This window comes from Pleurodeles waltl, chromosome 3_1, assembly GCF_031143425.1.
Source record: "Pleurodeles waltl isolate 20211129_DDA chromosome 3_1, aPleWal1.hap1.20221129, whole genome shotgun sequence".
NCBI classification, from domain to species: domain Eukaryota; kingdom Metazoa; phylum Chordata; class Amphibia; order Caudata; family Salamandridae; genus Pleurodeles; species Pleurodeles waltl.
The window spans coordinates 1,127,601,280-1,127,621,050 of NC_090440.1; the positions used below are offsets into that span (position 1 = coordinate 1,127,601,280).

Consider the following 19,771-nt stretch of genomic DNA (forward strand, 5'->3'; position numbering starts at 1 on the left):
AAATGGAAGGTTCATCCGTTGAGTACTTAAAAAAACGGAATCATCCTAAATTCTGGAGCCTAATCTAGGTCTACTGCTTCTAGCACTGCCTATGAAAGAGAACAGCGGGTAGCAGACCACCTTTTTGAACCAGTGCTTGGGTAACTTGTGGCTAATCATTAAAACAAACATTTAAAAAAAGGAGTTGCACATTTATTATGCTGGAGTTTGGAGAATGTGGTTTAAATGTTAGAAATGCCATGATGGCCAATGCCCAGTACCATTAGGTTTTTCTAAGAACATAGGCTTGTGCAAACATTTCTTGCATTGTGTCTTATTTTTCATTTGTTTTGCGTTGTTGGTGTTGGTATTGGTGACCTTATGCACAGCATAGATAATTTTAATAAAGTCCAATTTTGGACTTGAGCGCTCATCTCCTTATGACTTACTTTTTAGTGCTCCCACTTAGCTTTCACATTCCTGACACATTCATACAGACTGCAGTGTGAATATCAACTTCTCTGTAGCTCTTTCTAGTATTTTTCTTGAATTCATGTCATTTTTGTTGAAGGAATATATTTACAACAGCAAAGCAAGATGCTATAGGGACACAGAAGGATCCCATCAATATCTTCTTGGCTTCAGATATCAAACTCAGGGGCGGCTCCTCTGCTATGACGGAGCAGCTGCAAAACTTTTACAGTAAAAACATAATAAACTATGTTTATTATCTTTTTACTAAAAAAGGGGCGGGCCACAGCGTGACAAGGACTAAGCTCCCCCTCAGTGCGCATGTATGTATGTTTGGCAGCCATCTCGGGCCAGCCAAACATACATGCGTAGTAGGCTCTGTCTAACCCCACAACGCAGTGCCGGATTAGAGAGAGGAAGCAGAGGCTCCCACTCTGCCTTGGAGCGCCCAGCCAGGGAGCTCCATCCAATCCTACTGCTGCTTTTATACTGCCAGCAGCATGAAAGCAGCAGTAGGATTAGACGCAGGCAGGATGGGAGCCTGAGCCTGTCCCTGCAGATGTGGATCAGTTTGCATGTGGTGCGGCAAAACAGGTATGTTTAGAAAAAATATATATATATTTTCATCACACCATCATCACACACAAGCTTTATTTGGTCATATTTAACCATCAAAGCAATAGCATCACAACAGCTAAAATACAATGTATACATAATAAATACAAGAATAAAAGATCGAAAAAAAGACCACTATCATACTAATAAAAGTAATTAAAAGAAGAAGATGGAGAGCATGTATACTTAAAATCCTTAGCATGCTTCCCCTAAGAGCTATTTAGCCACCTAGAAACCCATCTCTCTTTATCGTCCTTATTAGCAGCTAGTAAAAGGTCACAGTGATCATAAAACTGTTTTATAAAATCAAGAAATAAATAGGTTAAGAGCTATAATCACTTAAAAACAGGATCATTTTGGCTTTTTAAATATCGTGTGCGTATATGCCATGCGGCCGCAAGGAGCTTGCTAACCGCACAGACTAAAGGGATAGAGGTATCCCTCATTATCAGCCTTAAAGCATCTTTGCAGTGTCTCATGCCCATATTCCTACAAGCTGGGTGGAGCCACTTCCGCCGAGCAATCCTGTAAGCAGGACAAATAAACATGAAATGAACTACAGGTTTCGTGGTACAATTGCAGCTAGGACATAGATCTATTGTCAAAGCAGGACACCAGGTGCTGCTAAAAGACTTAAGGGGTAAACATCCATACCTGAACTGGACGTACAAGCTTTTGCTTAGTAGGTTAGAAATTAGATCCATGAAGGGTTTGAAATTAGAGTACCACTTGAAGTCAAGGAATTGGGATGTAAATCTGCCATGTGACATACATAGAAAGTAGTTTTCCCTGACGTAAGACCAATACACTGTTTTCAAGTGTTGCTTCTGGTCACTCCATAAATTGTGGGGTTGAATCCAGAAGTCTCTAAGTCCCAGAGTATGAAACCATCTCGAAATATTCTTAAACCAAGGAATGGAAAGTACATTGGGTCTATCTAGGATGTCTTGTAGACACACCTTGTATGCAATTAATTCAGAAGTGGTCCAAATGTGTACCCAAAAAAGTAGAGGTCTTAAGGCAATTACGTCAGAGATACGAGAGAACCTGAGATCCAGAAGCACTGGGATCAATGGGGTATTACGAGGACATGCCAAGATATATATATTTATTTTTGGGTGCACACCCCTGCCCCCGCGCAATCCCATCCTTTCGCCCTCCTGCGAGCCGCAACTGATCAAGTAACATTGACATTTCCCAGAGCACATGTCTTTGATCCAAAACTTGAACACATTACCACTCTCCATGAAACATTAGACTCAATGCATTTTTTTGTTTCCAAGCATAGTCTATCCACATATAAGTACTGAAGGCCTAAAAGGACAGTTATTTAGTTTTAATAGCAAGTATACCAGCTCTTCTCACTGTTTCTGACAGCTATCCCCACTATAGCACATATGGCATGTCACACGAGAAACATATTACGTTCTTTACATCAACCTAACCACTACATTGCAAGACAAGCCCAGGTAAGTGTTTGTAGGGGGGAGGATAATTATTATGTACTTACCTTGACAATGTAGGGGCTGTCAACATAGTAGAGGCAATATTATTATATTATTATATCATACAACCATTTCCAAAAAAATTATCTGCTTCAAGTAGTTTTCGTTACATCAGCCCTTCTAGTAATTGTTAAGTGAAACTTAAGCAAGGTTTCCATGTATCCTTGCTCTGATATATGTTACATTTGTAGACTTTATTCATAAACATCAACATACACTGATAACAGACACAAGATACACAATGTTGTTCAATTTCTGAAATTCTGTACTTTAATAAAACTTTGGTCTTGATAGTCATAGGCCTCTGAATTTGAGCAGTACCACAACTTTGTCATTCCTATTTACAACCCTCCATTGAAGAAACTCAGTAAAAAATGAGAATATTTTCAAATGTGCAAGAACGCACTGCATACACTTGGTGAAATTTTGGAGCAGTAGATTACAATTTGCCTTGTAGCCCACACACATTCGAAAACATAGGCAGATTGTAGCTCAGTGTGCGTGATTCAAACTTGAAAGCAATCAATACTTAAGCTATCTTGCCTCACTTAAAATGCAGCACTACTTAGAGCAAGTGGGAGAAAAGTGCATTTTCATGGCAAAGAGCAGCAGAGCAATCATTCCTTAAGCTTTACTGAGAATATTTGTTCCAGGCAAAAAATAAAAAAAATCCACGCAATATAGTACTTTATTACATAAAATGGTTCATATGAAATATTTTTCCCTTTTACAAAAAAAAATCTTTGATACATCATGGATTTCATATTATTTAGCTCATACATTAACTTTCGGTGCTTTCATTTTGAGCTCACAAATCTGTGGTGAAACTCATCCTTAGCTTAGATGACTTTGATTATCCCTTCTTAGTTTTATGAGCGTTAATAAAAAATTCAAAGTGTATGGTCACCATGCTAGGGGCATTTGATAATTCTGGTGGGGAGCATCACCAGGATTGGGTACCTAGTTGAAAGCTCCTAACACTTTCTCATGCAGTGCTAAGAAGGATATGTACCATCATAGGAAATATAGAAAATCGTTTTAAGTTTGTCACAGTTGAAGATCTCAAAATGTTACATGTGTCCAATATTGCCTATCCCGTGGATGAAGTCTTGAGAAAGTAAACAACACGTTGAGCATACATTCTTCTACGTGTGCTTACTTACTTGAACAAATGTCTGTTTGAAGTATTTCTTTAAAAGGGAACTTGGTGCAATAAAATTCAAATCCCATCAAAAGTGTAGTAAATATAGCCCTGATTTTACATTACACCAGGGTTGGTGTTAACTCCTCAACTGGAAAAGACCTCATGCAAGGAGCTGAACAAGTAGTCTTCGAAGGCAGACAACAAAGAAGCAAATTATTATAACACACTTTTACCAGACGCTCAAAACACTGGTGGTTTCAGAGAAACACTGAGGATGTGTACTGATAAAATTCCTCTTTATGGACATTTCTAGCCTTGAACAAGATTATTTGAACACAAGTTAGACAAACCAGGAAAAAGCTTCCCAAAGACATTTTTTAAGAAAACCTTATTGATCAAACAGGCTATTTCCAGCATTTCTTGGTTGTAATTGTTGCACTGAGCGTGAGTCTCTGAACAGAGGCAGTCCAAGGAGAATGTTGGGCAGTCATGAACCTCATGAACCTGCCAACCATACAGTGACATGCGTTTTTCTTTTCTTGATATCTCTTGAAGTGGGCAAAACTTTAACTTTGCTTTCGCATTTTGTGAAGTATTCAAACTTTTGAGTATAAGGGTCTTTGTAAATTTCACAAACGTTTGCCTGTGGGTAAAATGTAAAAATAAATTGTGGAACAATTTGATGGAATAAAATGTTGTTTTACAAGAGAATTCCCTGTAAAAGTAGGTTTATGCAGATATGTTTCTGCAAAATCTACTTTTTGATTTTTGCCTTCAAAATTTGGTTTGGAACCATCATGTTTGTGGGTTGGGTAAATTGTGGAAGACATAAGAGATAATATTTGCAGAGGAAAACATTTCATTTGCAGCGCACTACTATGGCTTATCTGAAGAACTAAGTTGGACTTTGAACAGTGTTGGCTTATAGGATGACACTCAAGCTCTTTTCTGGGCAAAAAATGTGCATTCTGCACTTTAAGTGTAGCTCACACACTCATAGGTAAACACACAGATTATCGCTAAGAGACTACAATCATGCTTTGTGAGTGCTGCTGAAGAAACACATCTAGAGCACAGTTCAAAGGCAGAGTGCAAAGTATAAAGTGTTAGAAGGAAGATTTGGAATAACCAAAACTGCTTAAAAAGGTATTTTTGTGAAAAAGAATGACACACCAATAGGTACACAGATGACTTAACAAAGTATGTGACAAAGACTGCAGATGTAAGTATAATGTCTGTCTGGGTCTAGGATTTTGTGGGAGCTTACTGAGATACGCAAAGCACCATTGTTAGTTGCTTATTGTAAACAGGGAATGTACCAGAGGACCACAATAGGACCAATGTAGTCTCATTTCAAAACAGTTGAAGGAATGAGGAGGCTCTCAATGAACCAAGGTGGTCTTCACGTGTTAAGGTCAGCGGGATTTCCATACAGCAGTTCCTTCTCACATTTGGATGTCATTTTTTGGCTATCTTCGGGGAGGGGCACCCTATATTCTATTTTTCAGACTTAGGGGGTCATTCCTACCCTGGCGGTCCGAGACCGCCAGGGTAGGGGACGGAGGAAGCACCGCCAACAGGCTGGCGGTGCTTCTGGGGCTATTCTGACCACGGCAGTAAAGCTGCGGTCAGAAAAGGGAAGCCGGCGGTTTCCCGCTGGCTTCCCGCTGGCTTCCCGCTGGCTTCCCGCTGCCCCTGTGAATCCTCCACGGCGGCGCTGCAAGCAGCGCCGCCATGGGGATTCTGACCCCCTTCCTGCCAGCCTGGTTCTGCCGGTTTTCACCGCCAGAACCTGGCTGGCGGGAACGGGTGTCGTGGGGCCCCTGGGGGCCCCTGCAGTGCCCATGCCGCTGGCATGGGCACTGCAGGGGCCCCCTAACAGGGCCCCACATTGATTTTCAGTGTCTGCTTGGCAGACACTGAAAATCGCGACGGGTGCAACTGCACCCGTCGCACACCAGCAACTCCGCCGGCTCCATTCGGAGCCGGCTTCCTCGTTGACGGTGCTTTCTCGCTGGGCGGGCGGCCTTTTGGCGGTCGCCCGCCAGCCCAGCGGGAAAGACAGAATGACTGCTGCGGTCTTTTGACCGCGGTACGGTCTTCTGGCGGTTCCCGCCAGGCGGGCGGCGACCGCCGCCTGCCAAAGTAGGAATGACCGCCTTCGTTTTTTTATCCATGTTTTTGTGAAGGTGGGATAGGGCATACACTATTGTGATCTCCTGTAGAACTCCAAATTGTCACTTCATTGCCAAACTCATCTTCCTTTGTGCTCAGTCCTTTCCTTACCACTTCTTATATTGGCAGCACTGCCTGTTCTTACTGTATTTGTCTTACCCCTGCCCCTTCCTACGTGATTGCCTGCTCCACCCTCCTTTCTTGCCTAACCCTTATCCACCTTCTAAAAATGATCCACCCCAACTAGATTGATCAGTCAGATGCTTCTGTCACCTACTCTTCAATGCCAGTCAAGTAAAATCAACCAGCTGTGTCTGAAAACTGAGTAGCCCAGGCAGCAATAGGGTAGTAAACTTCACGCTAATGCTGGACACATTTATGGAAATATCTGCAGTACGAAGGGAAGGCCAGGCAAATCGAATCTATTTCCCTTTGTAGGCCCTGTGTACCTTAACATAAAGGAAGGTCAATTTGTAGATGGTGTTCAGTTGAATTTTGCCAACTCTTTCATATCTTTGCTAATATGCGATTCATTGACTAGCTCATCGTGATGTTTTTGATTTATGCTAGATGAGTATTATTGTGAGTAGGTAGGTGAGGTCTTGCATGAAGGAATATGATGTAAGTGCAGATAAATTAGTAGGAGCTTGACAGATCTGCTGAAGATGATTGCAGTGAATGAAGCAACTGAGTTCAGAGGTTTCATTGTAGAATGTTCTTAATGACATATTTTCAGTCTACGTTTTGACCGCCACACTTCTTTTAGTGATAGGTGTGGATTGAACAGTGCTGACCTGAGAAAGTGGCAGCAGACAATGTGGTGGAAAAATGCAAAGGGAAAATGGGGAAATGGCTACAACGAATGGAATGCAGCATGCATCAGTACTAGGTCTAATACATTTGAATGGCATTGTGGATGGTGTAGGAGGGAAGGTGTGACACTTTATAGTCCGCATTTGGACATGCATAAAAGGCAACAGAGCATAGTGAGCCGGGAAACAGCAGCTACGATTCCGCATAATAAAGGGTAAAGTCATGCATTTCTGAAGTAACAGTACATAGTGAGGAATAGATATCAGAAGCCTTAATACCGCAGAGGGACTCAAGCCTTTTCTTACATACTGGGATAAATGTTTCAGAGTTTGAGTAGTAAGCATGCATAGCAAGGAATGGTGTGTACAAAGCAAGATATCTAAGCTGCAGAAAAACGTTAAGTTGTGTTATTACTTTATACTTAACTTTTTAAGCCTTGCCAGTCCTGTGTTAGGTTCTGGAGGACAAAAGCAGCTAGACACAGACAGCTGAGGTGCTCAAAAATAGCCAGAGGTCTGCACCAAAAATATTTTTAAAAAGATGATCAAGGACGTGAGCAAAAAGTCTGGAAGAGAGGATGGAGTGAAATGATATGATGGTAATACTGACATATGTTAAGCTTTAAAATACAGTAGTGGGAGTAAGGCTGTTACAACAAAGGGCCTGTACAAGAACTAGAGGTCAGAATATTAAGACGTGCTGGAGAGGCTCCAGAGTAGAGGAAGCAAGGTGTCCACCTCAATAGTAATAAATGTAATATAGCTGGCTGAACACTATGATCAGATTGTAAACAGCCTGGCAAAGACAAAGGGGTACAATCAGTAGTCTGAGGTCAAAGATAGTACCTAACTTTGTGTCTATCCAGGATTCTCACATCATCACACAGTGAAATACTAATCAAACCACTTTGGGCCTAATTTAGAATTTGGCAGACGGGTTACTCTGTTACAAATGTACAGGAGTTTCCGTCCGCCTGATTACAAGGGCATTAGATCCTATGGCACTTGTAATAAGGTGGATGGGATATCTGTCATGTTTGTGACAGAGTACCCCGTCCACCAAACTCTAAACCTCAGACCTTTTATCTCATTGTACCTTCATTCCTGCACATGGGAAAAATTAGAGCACTTTGAATCAGTCCAAAAGGATACAAAGTGCTATACACATATCAGGACATTTTAGGCTCAAAACACTACACTTTTTGTACATCATGAATCCTACTTAGATTCTCCAAAGGTGTGTTTAGAAGGCATCAAAAGGAGATCCTAATTGATATAATTTATGACTCTAGAAAATTTGCGAGTTTGTGGGTGCCTGAGTTCTCAGGGGAGGGGATTGTTGGCAACCTTTGCAAATGTGGTTAAAGTCACAAAGTTGGAAACTGGTTTGTATTCACAATCCTTCCCACTCAGCTTGCACGCTCTAATGTTCATATGGATCGAAGTGGAAGGGATAGCTCCACCCTGAAAAATATTTCCTAGATGGAGAGAAAAAGAACCAAAAAATAAAGCCCTTAAAGATAATCGGTAATCAAGTCCTTTTCTGATGCCAGACTATCCACTGTTGGCTGATGCAGGATGAGGCATAGATAGAGGATTTCCATCGATTGGTGTTAGATGGCGGAAGAAGAATGGTGATAATAGTATGTTGGAAGTGAAAAAGCCATAGAAAAGTAGATTGATGGTGACAGGTAGAGGTAAGAAAAGGGTGATGATGTGAGGATGATGTTGAAAAATGTGATTGCTAAGTGCTAATTTATTGGATATTGCCAAACACTGCCGTTTTCTCTGCAGTGTGAATGGAAATGAATACCCCAAATGGTAATCTTTCGCAGACGAGTTTCTTTCGGTTATCCAGTTGCTGGTACACAGTGAGCTAGTGATTTACACAGTATCACACAGAGCACTAGCTGCACACCTGTAAGTTCATGCCAGAATTCTTACATTTTTTTCCTCTGGTTTGAGCAATATACGAGCGATAACTGTGAAGGAATGCCTATCTTTATGAGAGTGGATGGCGTTAAAAGTTATACTTTAATTAACTGAAAACGAGCACCAATTTTCTTTACTAAAAATTAATCAAGGCTTATAGGAAGTAAACTTCAATCATCCCACTCACTGCTGATTGTAACGGAAGAGGTAATTAATTTTAAAGCAACTCATCACATAGTCTGATTAGTAGATTTTGTGAGTGGCGGCCATTTTGAACAGAATATGGAGGTGTTTTTAGGTGATGAATTTTTGTTCCCAGTGCGAAACTTGCAGGACCTGTTACAATAGATTTCAACCAATCAGCAGGCATGGTTCGCAAAGAAGTATATAAAACACCTGAATGTCTCAAAGCGATTTGCAGCAAGAGAAAAATATGGTGAGCTGTTTTAATTTTCATTCCCTTTTTCCAAACTTCCCATTTCAGTTTAGAGTGAAGGTTGGATTGTTGCAACATCTGGTAGCAAGCCAAAAAGTAAGTAAAGATAGAGTCTATCTCAGAAGAGCTGGTGTCTGGAAATAGTTGGGGAACGGTGTAAGACTGGTCATGATCAGCTTGTGACAAACCATATTATCTTCAGGTATTTAATTTCAAAATTGCTGGTAGCCTGTCCAGTTGCCCAGAATGCTGGAATATAAGAATATAACTCGAACAATCAGAAGGGTGCACAGTGTTTCTGTTGCAAATACCAGTACAGATGCCGATTCATCAGACCATCTGAAATGCTGTGTTTTGAGTGGGAACCATGATTGGTGTAGCATCTAATTTCATAGGACTGGCATAGCTTCCTGGTCTTGAGTCTGAGCCTCTTGCTTCTGCATGACCATGGCTGTAATGTACAGGCCCTGAACGGGGTGTGGCTTGAGTTGAAAGCGTCTGTTGACTGCGACAGGCACTATTGTTGGTTGACCTGGTAGAGGAGGAGCCAGAGCGGGAACTTCTGGAACCTGAGAAGGAAGAACCTGGCTGAACTAGACGGGCTTTCGGTGCCTCAGCATCTTCCCTAGAGGAAAAATACAAGGGATGGATGTATAATGGTTAAAAAAGCAAGATTCACCTAAAAAATGTAACAAGCAAAAAAACATAGGCATTTCTGTACTTCTCAAAGCTCCGCTTTATGCAACCTAGTTCTAGTAACTGTGTTCATATGAGCTGCAAAACCACATTTAAATTTCATGGGAGGGAAGGTGAAACTTCTCATGCAGCAATTCCATCACAACTGCAAAGTCTTCTAAATATAGACATTGCATAATTATTAAATGGTGACTATTCCTGAGAACATCAAGAAAAATTCACTGATTACCTCAGACCATATACGTTTTGCTACACCATGTGGCTATTCTGCTATTGAGGTTTGCATTTCTTCATCATTTCAGAATGTAAATGACTGTTGAAGTGACAATACAATGACATATTGCTACTATCAGATACAGTACATTTGAGTAGGAACTATTCAGTGCATCACATTTGGCACTTATCTGTTGAAAAACCTGGATTTTTATAGCGACTTGGAGCAGGGTCGGCTTGGCCAGTGAGTGGTAAGAAACACAGTGTGAGGAGGGAAATAATTCTACCGGAAGTCACTCAGAGAAAAGAGGAGGTGGAGCAGCACTTTGTACTTCTTTGTACCTAGCGCTAGTATTTAAAAAGGGAGGGGCGTGGCATAGGTATGATTAAAAAGCTGTCATGGGAAAGAGTGTGGAAAGAGGATGAAACAACATATTACAGTTGGGACCCAGGCAGTGAGGGGGCTGGAAGGGTCACACTGTAGGACAGAGAGAGAGAGACAGAGTTGGATTTTGAGGGACCCAGTGTGTGGACTACGGAGGGTAAAAAAACCTAAATGTTTTGTTACTGGGGTCTCTTCCGTTTCTTAATTTCATTTGAAGGTCAGGTCTGGATATACAAGGCATCCAATTTTATGATTCACAAATGACCACTGATTCCACTGCAACTAAATCACCTAGAATTATAGAAATCACGTAAACATGGAAACAAACAGGCAGAATCTTATAGTTTCAATTATTGCCTATTTGTTCATTTTAAAAAAATGGCTTGACATTTGTGGGTAACATTTTTTGTATGTAAAACGGATGTAAAATTTGGTATTGCATATGATATCTTGGAATATGACACTCTTGCCCTTGAGATGTGAAATAAAGGAATGCTAGGATTCCGGCCCCTGCAGGCATTGGAGAGAGACTCTACAATCACAAATTCTAACAGGAATTGTACCTTGGCGGGCAGAGAGCAACTACCGTAGGTCAAAACAATACTCGAGGCACTCTCAACATCAAGTAGCCCCAGCTCCTCTTACTGGTCATGATCCTCTCTTACGTTAAGCCTGAATTGGGAGAAGCAACCTCAAGCTGAATGGGGCTGAAAGTGATATGCTTGTTCTGGGCCTGGGCCTCCTCTAGGGGCCTCAAGCAGTACATTTTAAATCTCCCAATCTGTATTCTCAAATTAGAAAAAAAAACATATGCATGTCTATCTTGACAATGAGGTGGGCATGAGTTCAAAAGCTGTTTATAGATCCCACTTTTACTTACCACATGACCTTCATACTACAACAGTTGATGCCAACTGTAACACTAAATTTCATGATTCCAGATCCTTGCATGGATCACTAACAAACACCAGGCAAAAAACCTCTGAAGGTTCACAGGTTGTTCTAAACTGATGACTTTCTGTTTTACCTCATTGCTTTAGTTGTGATCATACTGATTTGAGAAGGGTTTAACCGGTGCACACCATTTCTTTCACTCACTTGCCAACGTTTGGGTGAGCAACACTTTGTCAGGCTTACAGGAATTAATATATCTTTGTCTCCTTTTCTTCCAGGATGAGTCTTATTTATTAAGCAGCACGATCATGGGGCCTTTTCTGTCTGTGGTAGCGGCATCTTTGATTTGCAGGCTCTGTAAGCGTCAGCATTCTGTTCTTATTATAGTCATGTGCCAATTGCCTGAATCTTATAAAAGCATGTTCTAGGCATGCCTGTATGCAGCAGATGTGTCAAAGACATTCATGTCCGCACCTGCCCACACGCTTCCAATGCCAGCCCTCAGACATGCTCCCTGTGTGTGGTGGCAGATTGTGTGAAACACCCCCTAGTTTCTGCTCTAGGGTAACTTACTCTCTTTGTTATCATCATCATTCACGAAGTAAAACATGAGGCATTTCTTTCGTTTCTCATACACATCAACTCATACTGCTCCTATTAGAAGATGTCTCTCAAGGTGAGTCCTACCTGAAGCATCAGGAGAGATGAGACGTTTTTCATTATTTTCATTTTCATTTTCCAGTTTATTAAAACATATCTCAAAGTCTTTAATCCAGCATCTCCACCAGTGAGAAAACCTTTTGAAATCAGTAAGGCTGAAAGGCAGCAGGACACTCAGAGCAAGAAACCAATGAGGAGCAACAACAGAATTCACGATCATCTTAATATATGTAGCGACCTTGGAGACAGAGGCCTCCATGTTCGGCTTGAGTTCTTCCTTGTCATTATCAGAGGACGACATGATCATGTTGTGAAATAACTCAATGAAACCTGCAGCAATGAAAGAAGCACTCACCTAACACATGGTATGTGAGATCATTGTAGGAAGCTGGCCTGGTGTGTGGTGAGCACCTATGGTGTTATCATCTTATTCCAGGTCCAGGTATTAGTGAGGTGTAGTCAGTGTCTAGGAAGCAAGGCTCTCTAGATGTAGCTGTGGATGAGCAGCTAAGGCTTATCTAGGAGACATGAAAGCTTATGCAATACCACTGTAGTCACACAGCACTTACACACATGAAAGAACTACACAATGTTACAAAAATAAAGGTACTTTATTATGGTAACACAATCACCAAAATACTTCATAGGCAATACCCCAACTGGAGGTAAGTAAACACACTATTATATGTGCATTAGAAGTCATATATAAACATAAAATGCAATAGAAAACAGTGAACGCAATAGTAGGTACTGAGAAAGTGGAATGCGAAAGTTGGGCCCCCACCCAGGAAGTGGAATCGGTAGAGGGGAGCTGGAGAAGAGAGGTAAGTACCTAGTTCTCCCCAAACCCACCAAAAGAACTTCAGAAGAGGATAATGCAAAACTCCGACAAGACTGCAAGAAACTAAGGGTGGATCCTGGAAGAGGAAGCCCTGGAAAAAAAGGGGCGCATGTCCAGTTCACATTGGGTGTCCATTGGTGGCAGGATCCACTACCCACCAATCTGTGGATGCAGGACCAGGTCGACAGTGGACAAAGACAGTCAGCAGTGCAGCACTGGAGCAGCTGAAGAGTTCCTGAGGTGATGCAGTCGACTTCCCAAGCTAGAAGAAGGATTGCAGCTGGTCAGTGGCATGGAAAAACCAAAAACAAGCCTTGGCAAAGGCAAATGTCGTTGAAGATGAAATGCAGGGCTGCCGGGGACCAGCAAGGTCCAGGAGCACTCAACCCATAGAAGGGAGGCCCAGGTGACCCTCAGCGGTGAGGCGAGTCTCAGGAAGAGGAGGCAGCTCTCACATGCTACGCACAGGCAGCAAGTATAGGAGTCACAGAGAGGCCCAGGCAGCACACACAGAAAACAGTCCCACGTTGCTGGAGAAGCACGCACAGGGCTGAGCACCACAGGGAAGAGTGCTAGGGGCTGGGGCTCCAAGGAGCCTGAAGATCCCTTGAAGGAGATGCCAACAGGCCTTGGTAGCTGCAAGAGACTTGGGGTTCGGGGTACTGTCCTGCGTGGAGAGGCAAGGGCATACCATCTCCCAAGTTGGATAGCTGGTAGGGAGGACCAAGGGGACCCTTTCAGACCCCCACCCGTGATGAAGGATCCACGTAGCCGGTTGTCGTTGCAGTTGGTGCCTACGGATGCAGGGAAGTGACTCCTTAACTCCAAGGGAGATTCCTTCTTGCTTCTTGTGCAGACTGAAGACTCGTCATCCTCAGAGGATGCACAGCTGGGAAAATGTTGCAGTTGCTGTAAGGAGCCAGAGAAACAATGTTGCAGAGCAGAGCCATTGCTATAGCTGCAGATTGTAGGTTCCTGTGAAGTCCAGTTGCGGTTCCAGTGGCCAGAAGTCAAAGTAAACGTTGCCGAGGAGCCCTGCTGGAATTATGCACATCAAATTTGAGGACCCACCCAAGAGGGAGACCCTAAATAGCCCTGGAAGGGGGATTGGTCACCTAGCAAGGTGACCACCTATCAGGAAGGGGCTGTGATGTCACCTGCCTGACCTGGCCACTCAGATGCTCCCAGAGGCCTCTGCCCACCTTGGATTCAAGATGGCAGAATCAAGTGGCCACTTGAAGGAGCGCTGGGTACCACCACTGGGATGGTGATGGATAGAGGAGTGGTATCTCCCCTTTCCATTGTCCAGTTTCGCACCAGAGCAGGAACCAGAGGTCCCTGGACTGGTGCATACAGGTTTCTGCAAGGAGGGCACCAAATGTGCCCTTCAAAGCATACCAGTGGCTTGGGGAGGCTACTCCTCCCAAGCCATGTAACAACTATTTCCAAAGGGAGAGGCTGTTGCCTCTCTCTCCCAAAGAAAATCCTTTATTCTGCCTTCCTGGGCTTGAGTTGGCCCCTCCCAAGCCACGTAACACCTATTTCCAAAGGGAGAGGTTGTTTCCTCCCTCTCCAAAAGGAACTCCTTTGTTCTGCCTTCCTGGGCTTGAGCTGGGCAAGCAACAACAGAGCAGACACCTGTCTGTAATATGGCAGCGGCGTGGGCTGCCCAGGAAACCCCTGCAAACTGCCAGGAGCAAAGCTAGGGGTCCTCTAAGGAGCCCTCAGAGTGCATAGAATCATACAACCAATAGTGTCAACAGTATTGGGGTATGATTCCAACATGTTTGATACCAAACATGCCCAGGCTCAGAGTTACCAATAGGTTGCTGGACACAGGTAGTGACCTAATGGAGCTGGAGTTCCTGGGGGTTCCTCTGCTGATGCAGGGGTGCCCTCACACACAGGTACTGGCACCCTGCCTTCTGGGCTAGGAAGGCCTGCCATGGGGGTGACTTACAGTGACCCTGTGCAGTGACCTGTAGTGAAAGGGTGCATGCACCTTTTCACGCAGGCTGCAATGACAGGCCTGCAGATACATTTTGCATGGACTCCCATGGGTGCCATAATACACGCTGCAGCCCATGGGGAACCCTTGGTGCCCCAATCCCATGGGTACCTGGGTACCACATACTAGGGACTTATATGGGGGCTCCAGTATGCCAAACGTGGGGTGTGGTGTCCAAAACAACCAAATTTGGAGGGGCAGAGCACAGTCACTGGGGGTCCTGGTAAGCAGGACCCAAGTGAACAGAGTCAAAACACACTGACAGCAGGCAAAAATGGGGGTAACCATTCCAAAAAAGAAGGTACTTCCCTACAACCATCTCAATGCCGGTGTAGGATTGTGAGTAATACTGACACAAGCATGGATGGACAATGTGCACCTTGAATTCAAACAAAACTCTCAAGCAGCAAAACCTGCAACTTCAGATGGATTTCAGGCAAGGCCTACTGATGAATCACAGAGTGTGTGATTACCAAGAATGTGAGGGCTAAATAACTAGGCAGTATATTGGAGCCATCTTTCTTCTTCCCCTACCGTACATCCCATGGAGACGTTCAGGGGAAGCAAGTCTTGTCAGATGCAACACAAACTATGTGAATGCTGCAAGATAATACTACAGTCTCCAGTGTGGACAAAGACTTTAATACTCATCTCACACATATAAGACATTGGAAACTGTTTATTGGAGAGAAGCTTATATTTTACCTCTGTAGTCACCCAACTGTTATGCCATTAATTGTGTTTGACCAATGACTTTGTGTTTCACCACTGCGCATATTAGTTGTTCAATGTTCATCAGTAGCACATTACATGTTGTATTCAGTTTAGCTGCCTATTGGCTTTAACGTGGCATACGACATTGTATTTTGTATTTAGGTTAGCTGCCTATTGGCTTTATTGCGGAGTTAGACATTGCAGTTGAGACATTGCAGATGAGCTGTGTTTTTCCACATGGTAGACCAAGCTGTGTTTTTCGTATTGTGTTCACACCGAACCCTAGCGTGATGAGAGAGAGTATATTTTGTGTTTTCCTCTCTACTCAGCCTTGGGAAGAAGTGAGGTTTAGGAGATCTGGCCAATCTCCAATGGCTTGTTTACTTCCCAACTCTGCATGTTTTGCATTATAAGACGGTGTCCCTGGGCAGCAGCAAGGGGGAATTTTGCAAGGCTTCAGTCAGGAGCGGACGTCAGCTGCCTGACCTACCGTTTGGGTGGAAAATCTCTTTCTCGCAGTTGAACAGGAGTCATCAACTTGCAGGCATGAGAAAGATGACGAGCAGTGATAGGCCCTACGGTGATGAATTTTGACTTTTATTCTTTGCTTTGAAGTTATGCTATGATATAATCACATGTATTTGCTGTGTACATTGCAATTGAGAAGTACTTTGAGAGTACTTTGATAGAAAGTTGAGGGGGACACTGAAACCATTGTCATGACTTCAACTCATAACAGAAAATGAGCTACTAGCTGCTGTGGCTAGAAACCAAGCATCAGAAGCTTGTTCAGATATATGTTCAGCTAAATATATTAAATATCTGGGTAACTACCTCGTTAACCATCTATTGTTATATTGCAACAATATTCTCTCAAAAGGAGGTGTTCTGCAAGAATGGATAAATGCAGAGAGAAAACTAGAAAACCTCTACAGATCCAGAGGATCTAAGGAAAATCTCTTGGGGAGGCTTGTATACACCTGGTTGCATGTCTTTGTGGACACTCAAAATACCCTGGTCCTTACCGGGTAGGCTTTCACCCAGGAAAGAGCAGAGAATTTGTCATAGATGATCCTAGATGTATAAACAAGTGAAATGGTGTCAGAGTGGTGTATAGTGCTAGCGTCATTAGATCTGTTTGCTACCTTTGACGCCAGTGACCACTCAGTAACCTGTGTGACTATTCTCCTGGAAGTCATCATTGCAAGAAATGTCATTAAAGGGCTATAGTTGTATATCTGAGACAGAAGCCAATCTATATTTCTCTTCTGCCTGTCTCCCTGGAGTTCACGAAAATTAGCTATAGTTTTTATACTTTCTCTGCTTGTTTAACTTTTACATCTATCCCTTGGCAAAGTTATTACTTCAGATAGGGTCACATCAAAGGTGCTCCAATATCCCCAGTTAAGCATGTCTGCAAATTTGGGGATATATTTTAACAGGAAGCTTACAGTTAAATATCAAGTGGGAAAAGTGTCACACAGCTGCCATTTATAAATAATGCACATTTAAAGATATTTTCCTAGCTTGCACACTATCATCCCTTTCTGGTGGTCAGTGCTCTTGTTCAGCCCAGTCTGCTCTATGGGAATGATATTTAATTTACCTTGAAATCCATACTATATTTTTAGATAGACTCCAGGTGGTGCATAATACAGCTGCAGGAATGAATTCAGATTTATCTATGTCTCCTCAGCCCCATCAACAGGGAACTGAATTGTTTATTGGTCAGACACAGAGTTTTATTCAAGGCCATGGCAATAAAATACAGAACACTATACAAGGAGTTGTTATTTTTGTCTGTTAACATGAACAGGTACCAACCTTCACAGGTCTCCCATTCATCCCATAAATGCAGGCTAATAGTTCCTAAATCAAACACAGTGTTCTTTGTGACTCAAGCTTTCTCAGTTGCAGCATCCACTATTTGGAAATTCCTGAGTCTGCATTTATGAGCTGAAAGATGTATAAGTTATTTCTGAGGAAATGTGAAAACCTAGATACTTTCCTGCAAATGTTATGAAAGTCAGATGTCCTGTTCACCTTTGCCAGTTTTTAGGTCTTGCCTAGACAGTGCATGTGCTATGTCTTCAAGACATTTTTTTTTTCTATAATTGTGGTTAGAGATTGCCCATTGCTGACAATTGGTTGGCTTAATTGTCATTCTCATTTGCGTGCTCCCTCTTCATCTGTGTTTGTCCCTTCCCTTAAGCATTACTTGATTCCTTCTAAAGCTCACTGAAGATGCTTTTTTCTTTTAATTAAGCACTCTGTGTTTTTGTTTTTTAGCAGTTGTGTACTTCTCTCCCCTCCATGGTTTGTTTTCTTGCCTGCACCCATGCCCTCCCTCTGTTGTTGTGTGCCCCCACCCATCGTCCTCCCTTTGTTGTTGTTCGCCCCACCACCCTACCTCCCTCTTTTGTTGCTAACACTGCACCATCCCTCCCTCCCTCAGTTGTTGCTTCTCCCTTCACCCTCCCTTCTTGCTTGCAACCCTCATCTCCCCTCCCTTTCTCCTTTCATTGTTGCTTGCAATGCCCACCCTCCTTCCCTCTGTTGCTACTTGCGACCCCCCACCCTCACTGTGTAGTTGCTTGCAACCCCTACCTGTCTTCTGTCCCTCCATTGTTGCTTGCAACTTCCTCCTTCCTTCCTTCCCTCCCTCTGTTGTTGCTTGCAACCCCCTGTCTCCATCCCTCTGTTGTTGCTTGCTACACCTCTTTGCCTTCCTCCACTCATACTTGCTTCTCCCCGTAACAAAAAAAGCAATATGATGCTGACACCAGTTGACACCAGTGGCTGCCTCATAGTGCTTCTTTTTCCCAACCTCCCGTCTGTGTTGCATCTCGGCTTGCCCTCCCTCCTGTCAGCTTAAAAAAAAAGCCTTAATGCCCGGCAAGCACTGGACGCATGTCAGAACGCCTGTACAGAGGGCTATGGGGCAAGTAGGAGCTATTAGGCCAATCATGGGGGTTGCGGCCTTTTAACTCCTCATGTCCTAGGGCCTGTCATATTATAAATCCTGAGCAACTGGGCTAAGTACCGCTCCAGCCCTTGACTCTCAGTGGTCAAGCAATCGAAGGCTTCAGGTGGGGGAGATAAACACAGGGGATGAGCAAAGGCTCACAACTCAAACTCGACACAGGGGTGAGCACAGACTCACAACTCAAAATGCGTTCAATAACAGCTATAAATGATTGCCCGATCAAATACTGTTTTTTATGACAAAAGTTATATTTATATATGACTAGAAAGTGAAATATGGCATACACAAACAATACACACAGCCCCCCGAGGTCAGAGCTCTCGTGTTTAATAGGCAATCACCTGAGTCCCACTTCTCTCTCACCAACAGTGGTGGTTATTCCCCACTCATAACAGGTGACAATCAAGTTAGGTCCCAGTATCAGACCGAGTTTCAGCAGACCTACTAAAACTATGTTTCCCTGGGGCCTTCTGGGCCTTTACTTAGACTTACCCTCATCAGCAGAGACAGTCTCACTGGAGTCTCCAGGAGCCTCTCTCTTGCGGGCGCAACGGCTGCCTGAGGTGAGTATCACACATGCAACTCAGTAGAGAATACAGCTGGGTGTCCTCAGCACTTCTCCGATGTGACAGTAAGTTTATCTTGGTCTTCTCACAGATGGGCAGAGAGGATTCTGGTGGCTTTTGGTTCTGATTCTCAGTCAACGTTTGAGCCTGCATGGATCACCACAGCGTCCTCTCCTTGCAACAATGATATCAGCCAGGCTACGATCTTTGTCTTTTTCTGTTGACCTCCTTTGGCATACAGGGTCACCACACCTGCTCCTCACTTGGACAATGTCCCAATCATTTCAGTAGCAGATTCCTCCTCACAGCAGCCCTTTCTGGCACACAGGATTGCCTCCTTGAAACAGCACACCAGCAAAAACCAGATCGTTGCATCTGCTGTCTCCTTACACTTTGTTACAGGGATTAACTCGCAAGAATCCCCACTGCAATATGCTCCCTTCAGCGCTCTTCTTTTACACAAAGGACACACTGGTCTTCGCAACCAGACAGATACTGGTTCTCCAGGGGCAGGTGGTCTAGGATGTCCCTGGGTGATGTCCCCACATCCAGCTGGGAGACTGACGGGTCTTAAGCTCCAGCCCTAGTCACAAGCAGAAGTCTTCCAGAGCTTCCTCTGCTGGCGCAGCCCGTCTTGCTGCTTGACAGTTGACAGTTTTGGGGGCCTCAACCTCCCCTTCTTATAGTTCAGTTCCCGACACCAAATGTGATTTAGGGCTTGAGTCATTTAGGTTTGTGT

At 43.5% G+C, this 19,771-nt stretch overlaps 1 protein-coding gene across 1 annotated transcript in view; it reads right to left on the reverse strand.

Moving 5' to 3' along the window:
* Positions 1-4,255: 4,255 nt before the first annotated feature.
* Positions 4,256-19,771, reverse strand: part of CLMP (CXADR like membrane protein) — a 316,469-nt gene continuing 300,953 nt past the window's right edge. Inside the window, exon 7 of the mRNA XM_069224427.1 lies at positions 4,256-9,694. Coding sequence (XP_069080528.1) covers positions 9,400-9,694 — 295 coding nt within the window. The 3' untranslated portion in view covers positions 4,256-9,399. The remainder of the gene's footprint in view (positions 9,695-19,771) is intronic.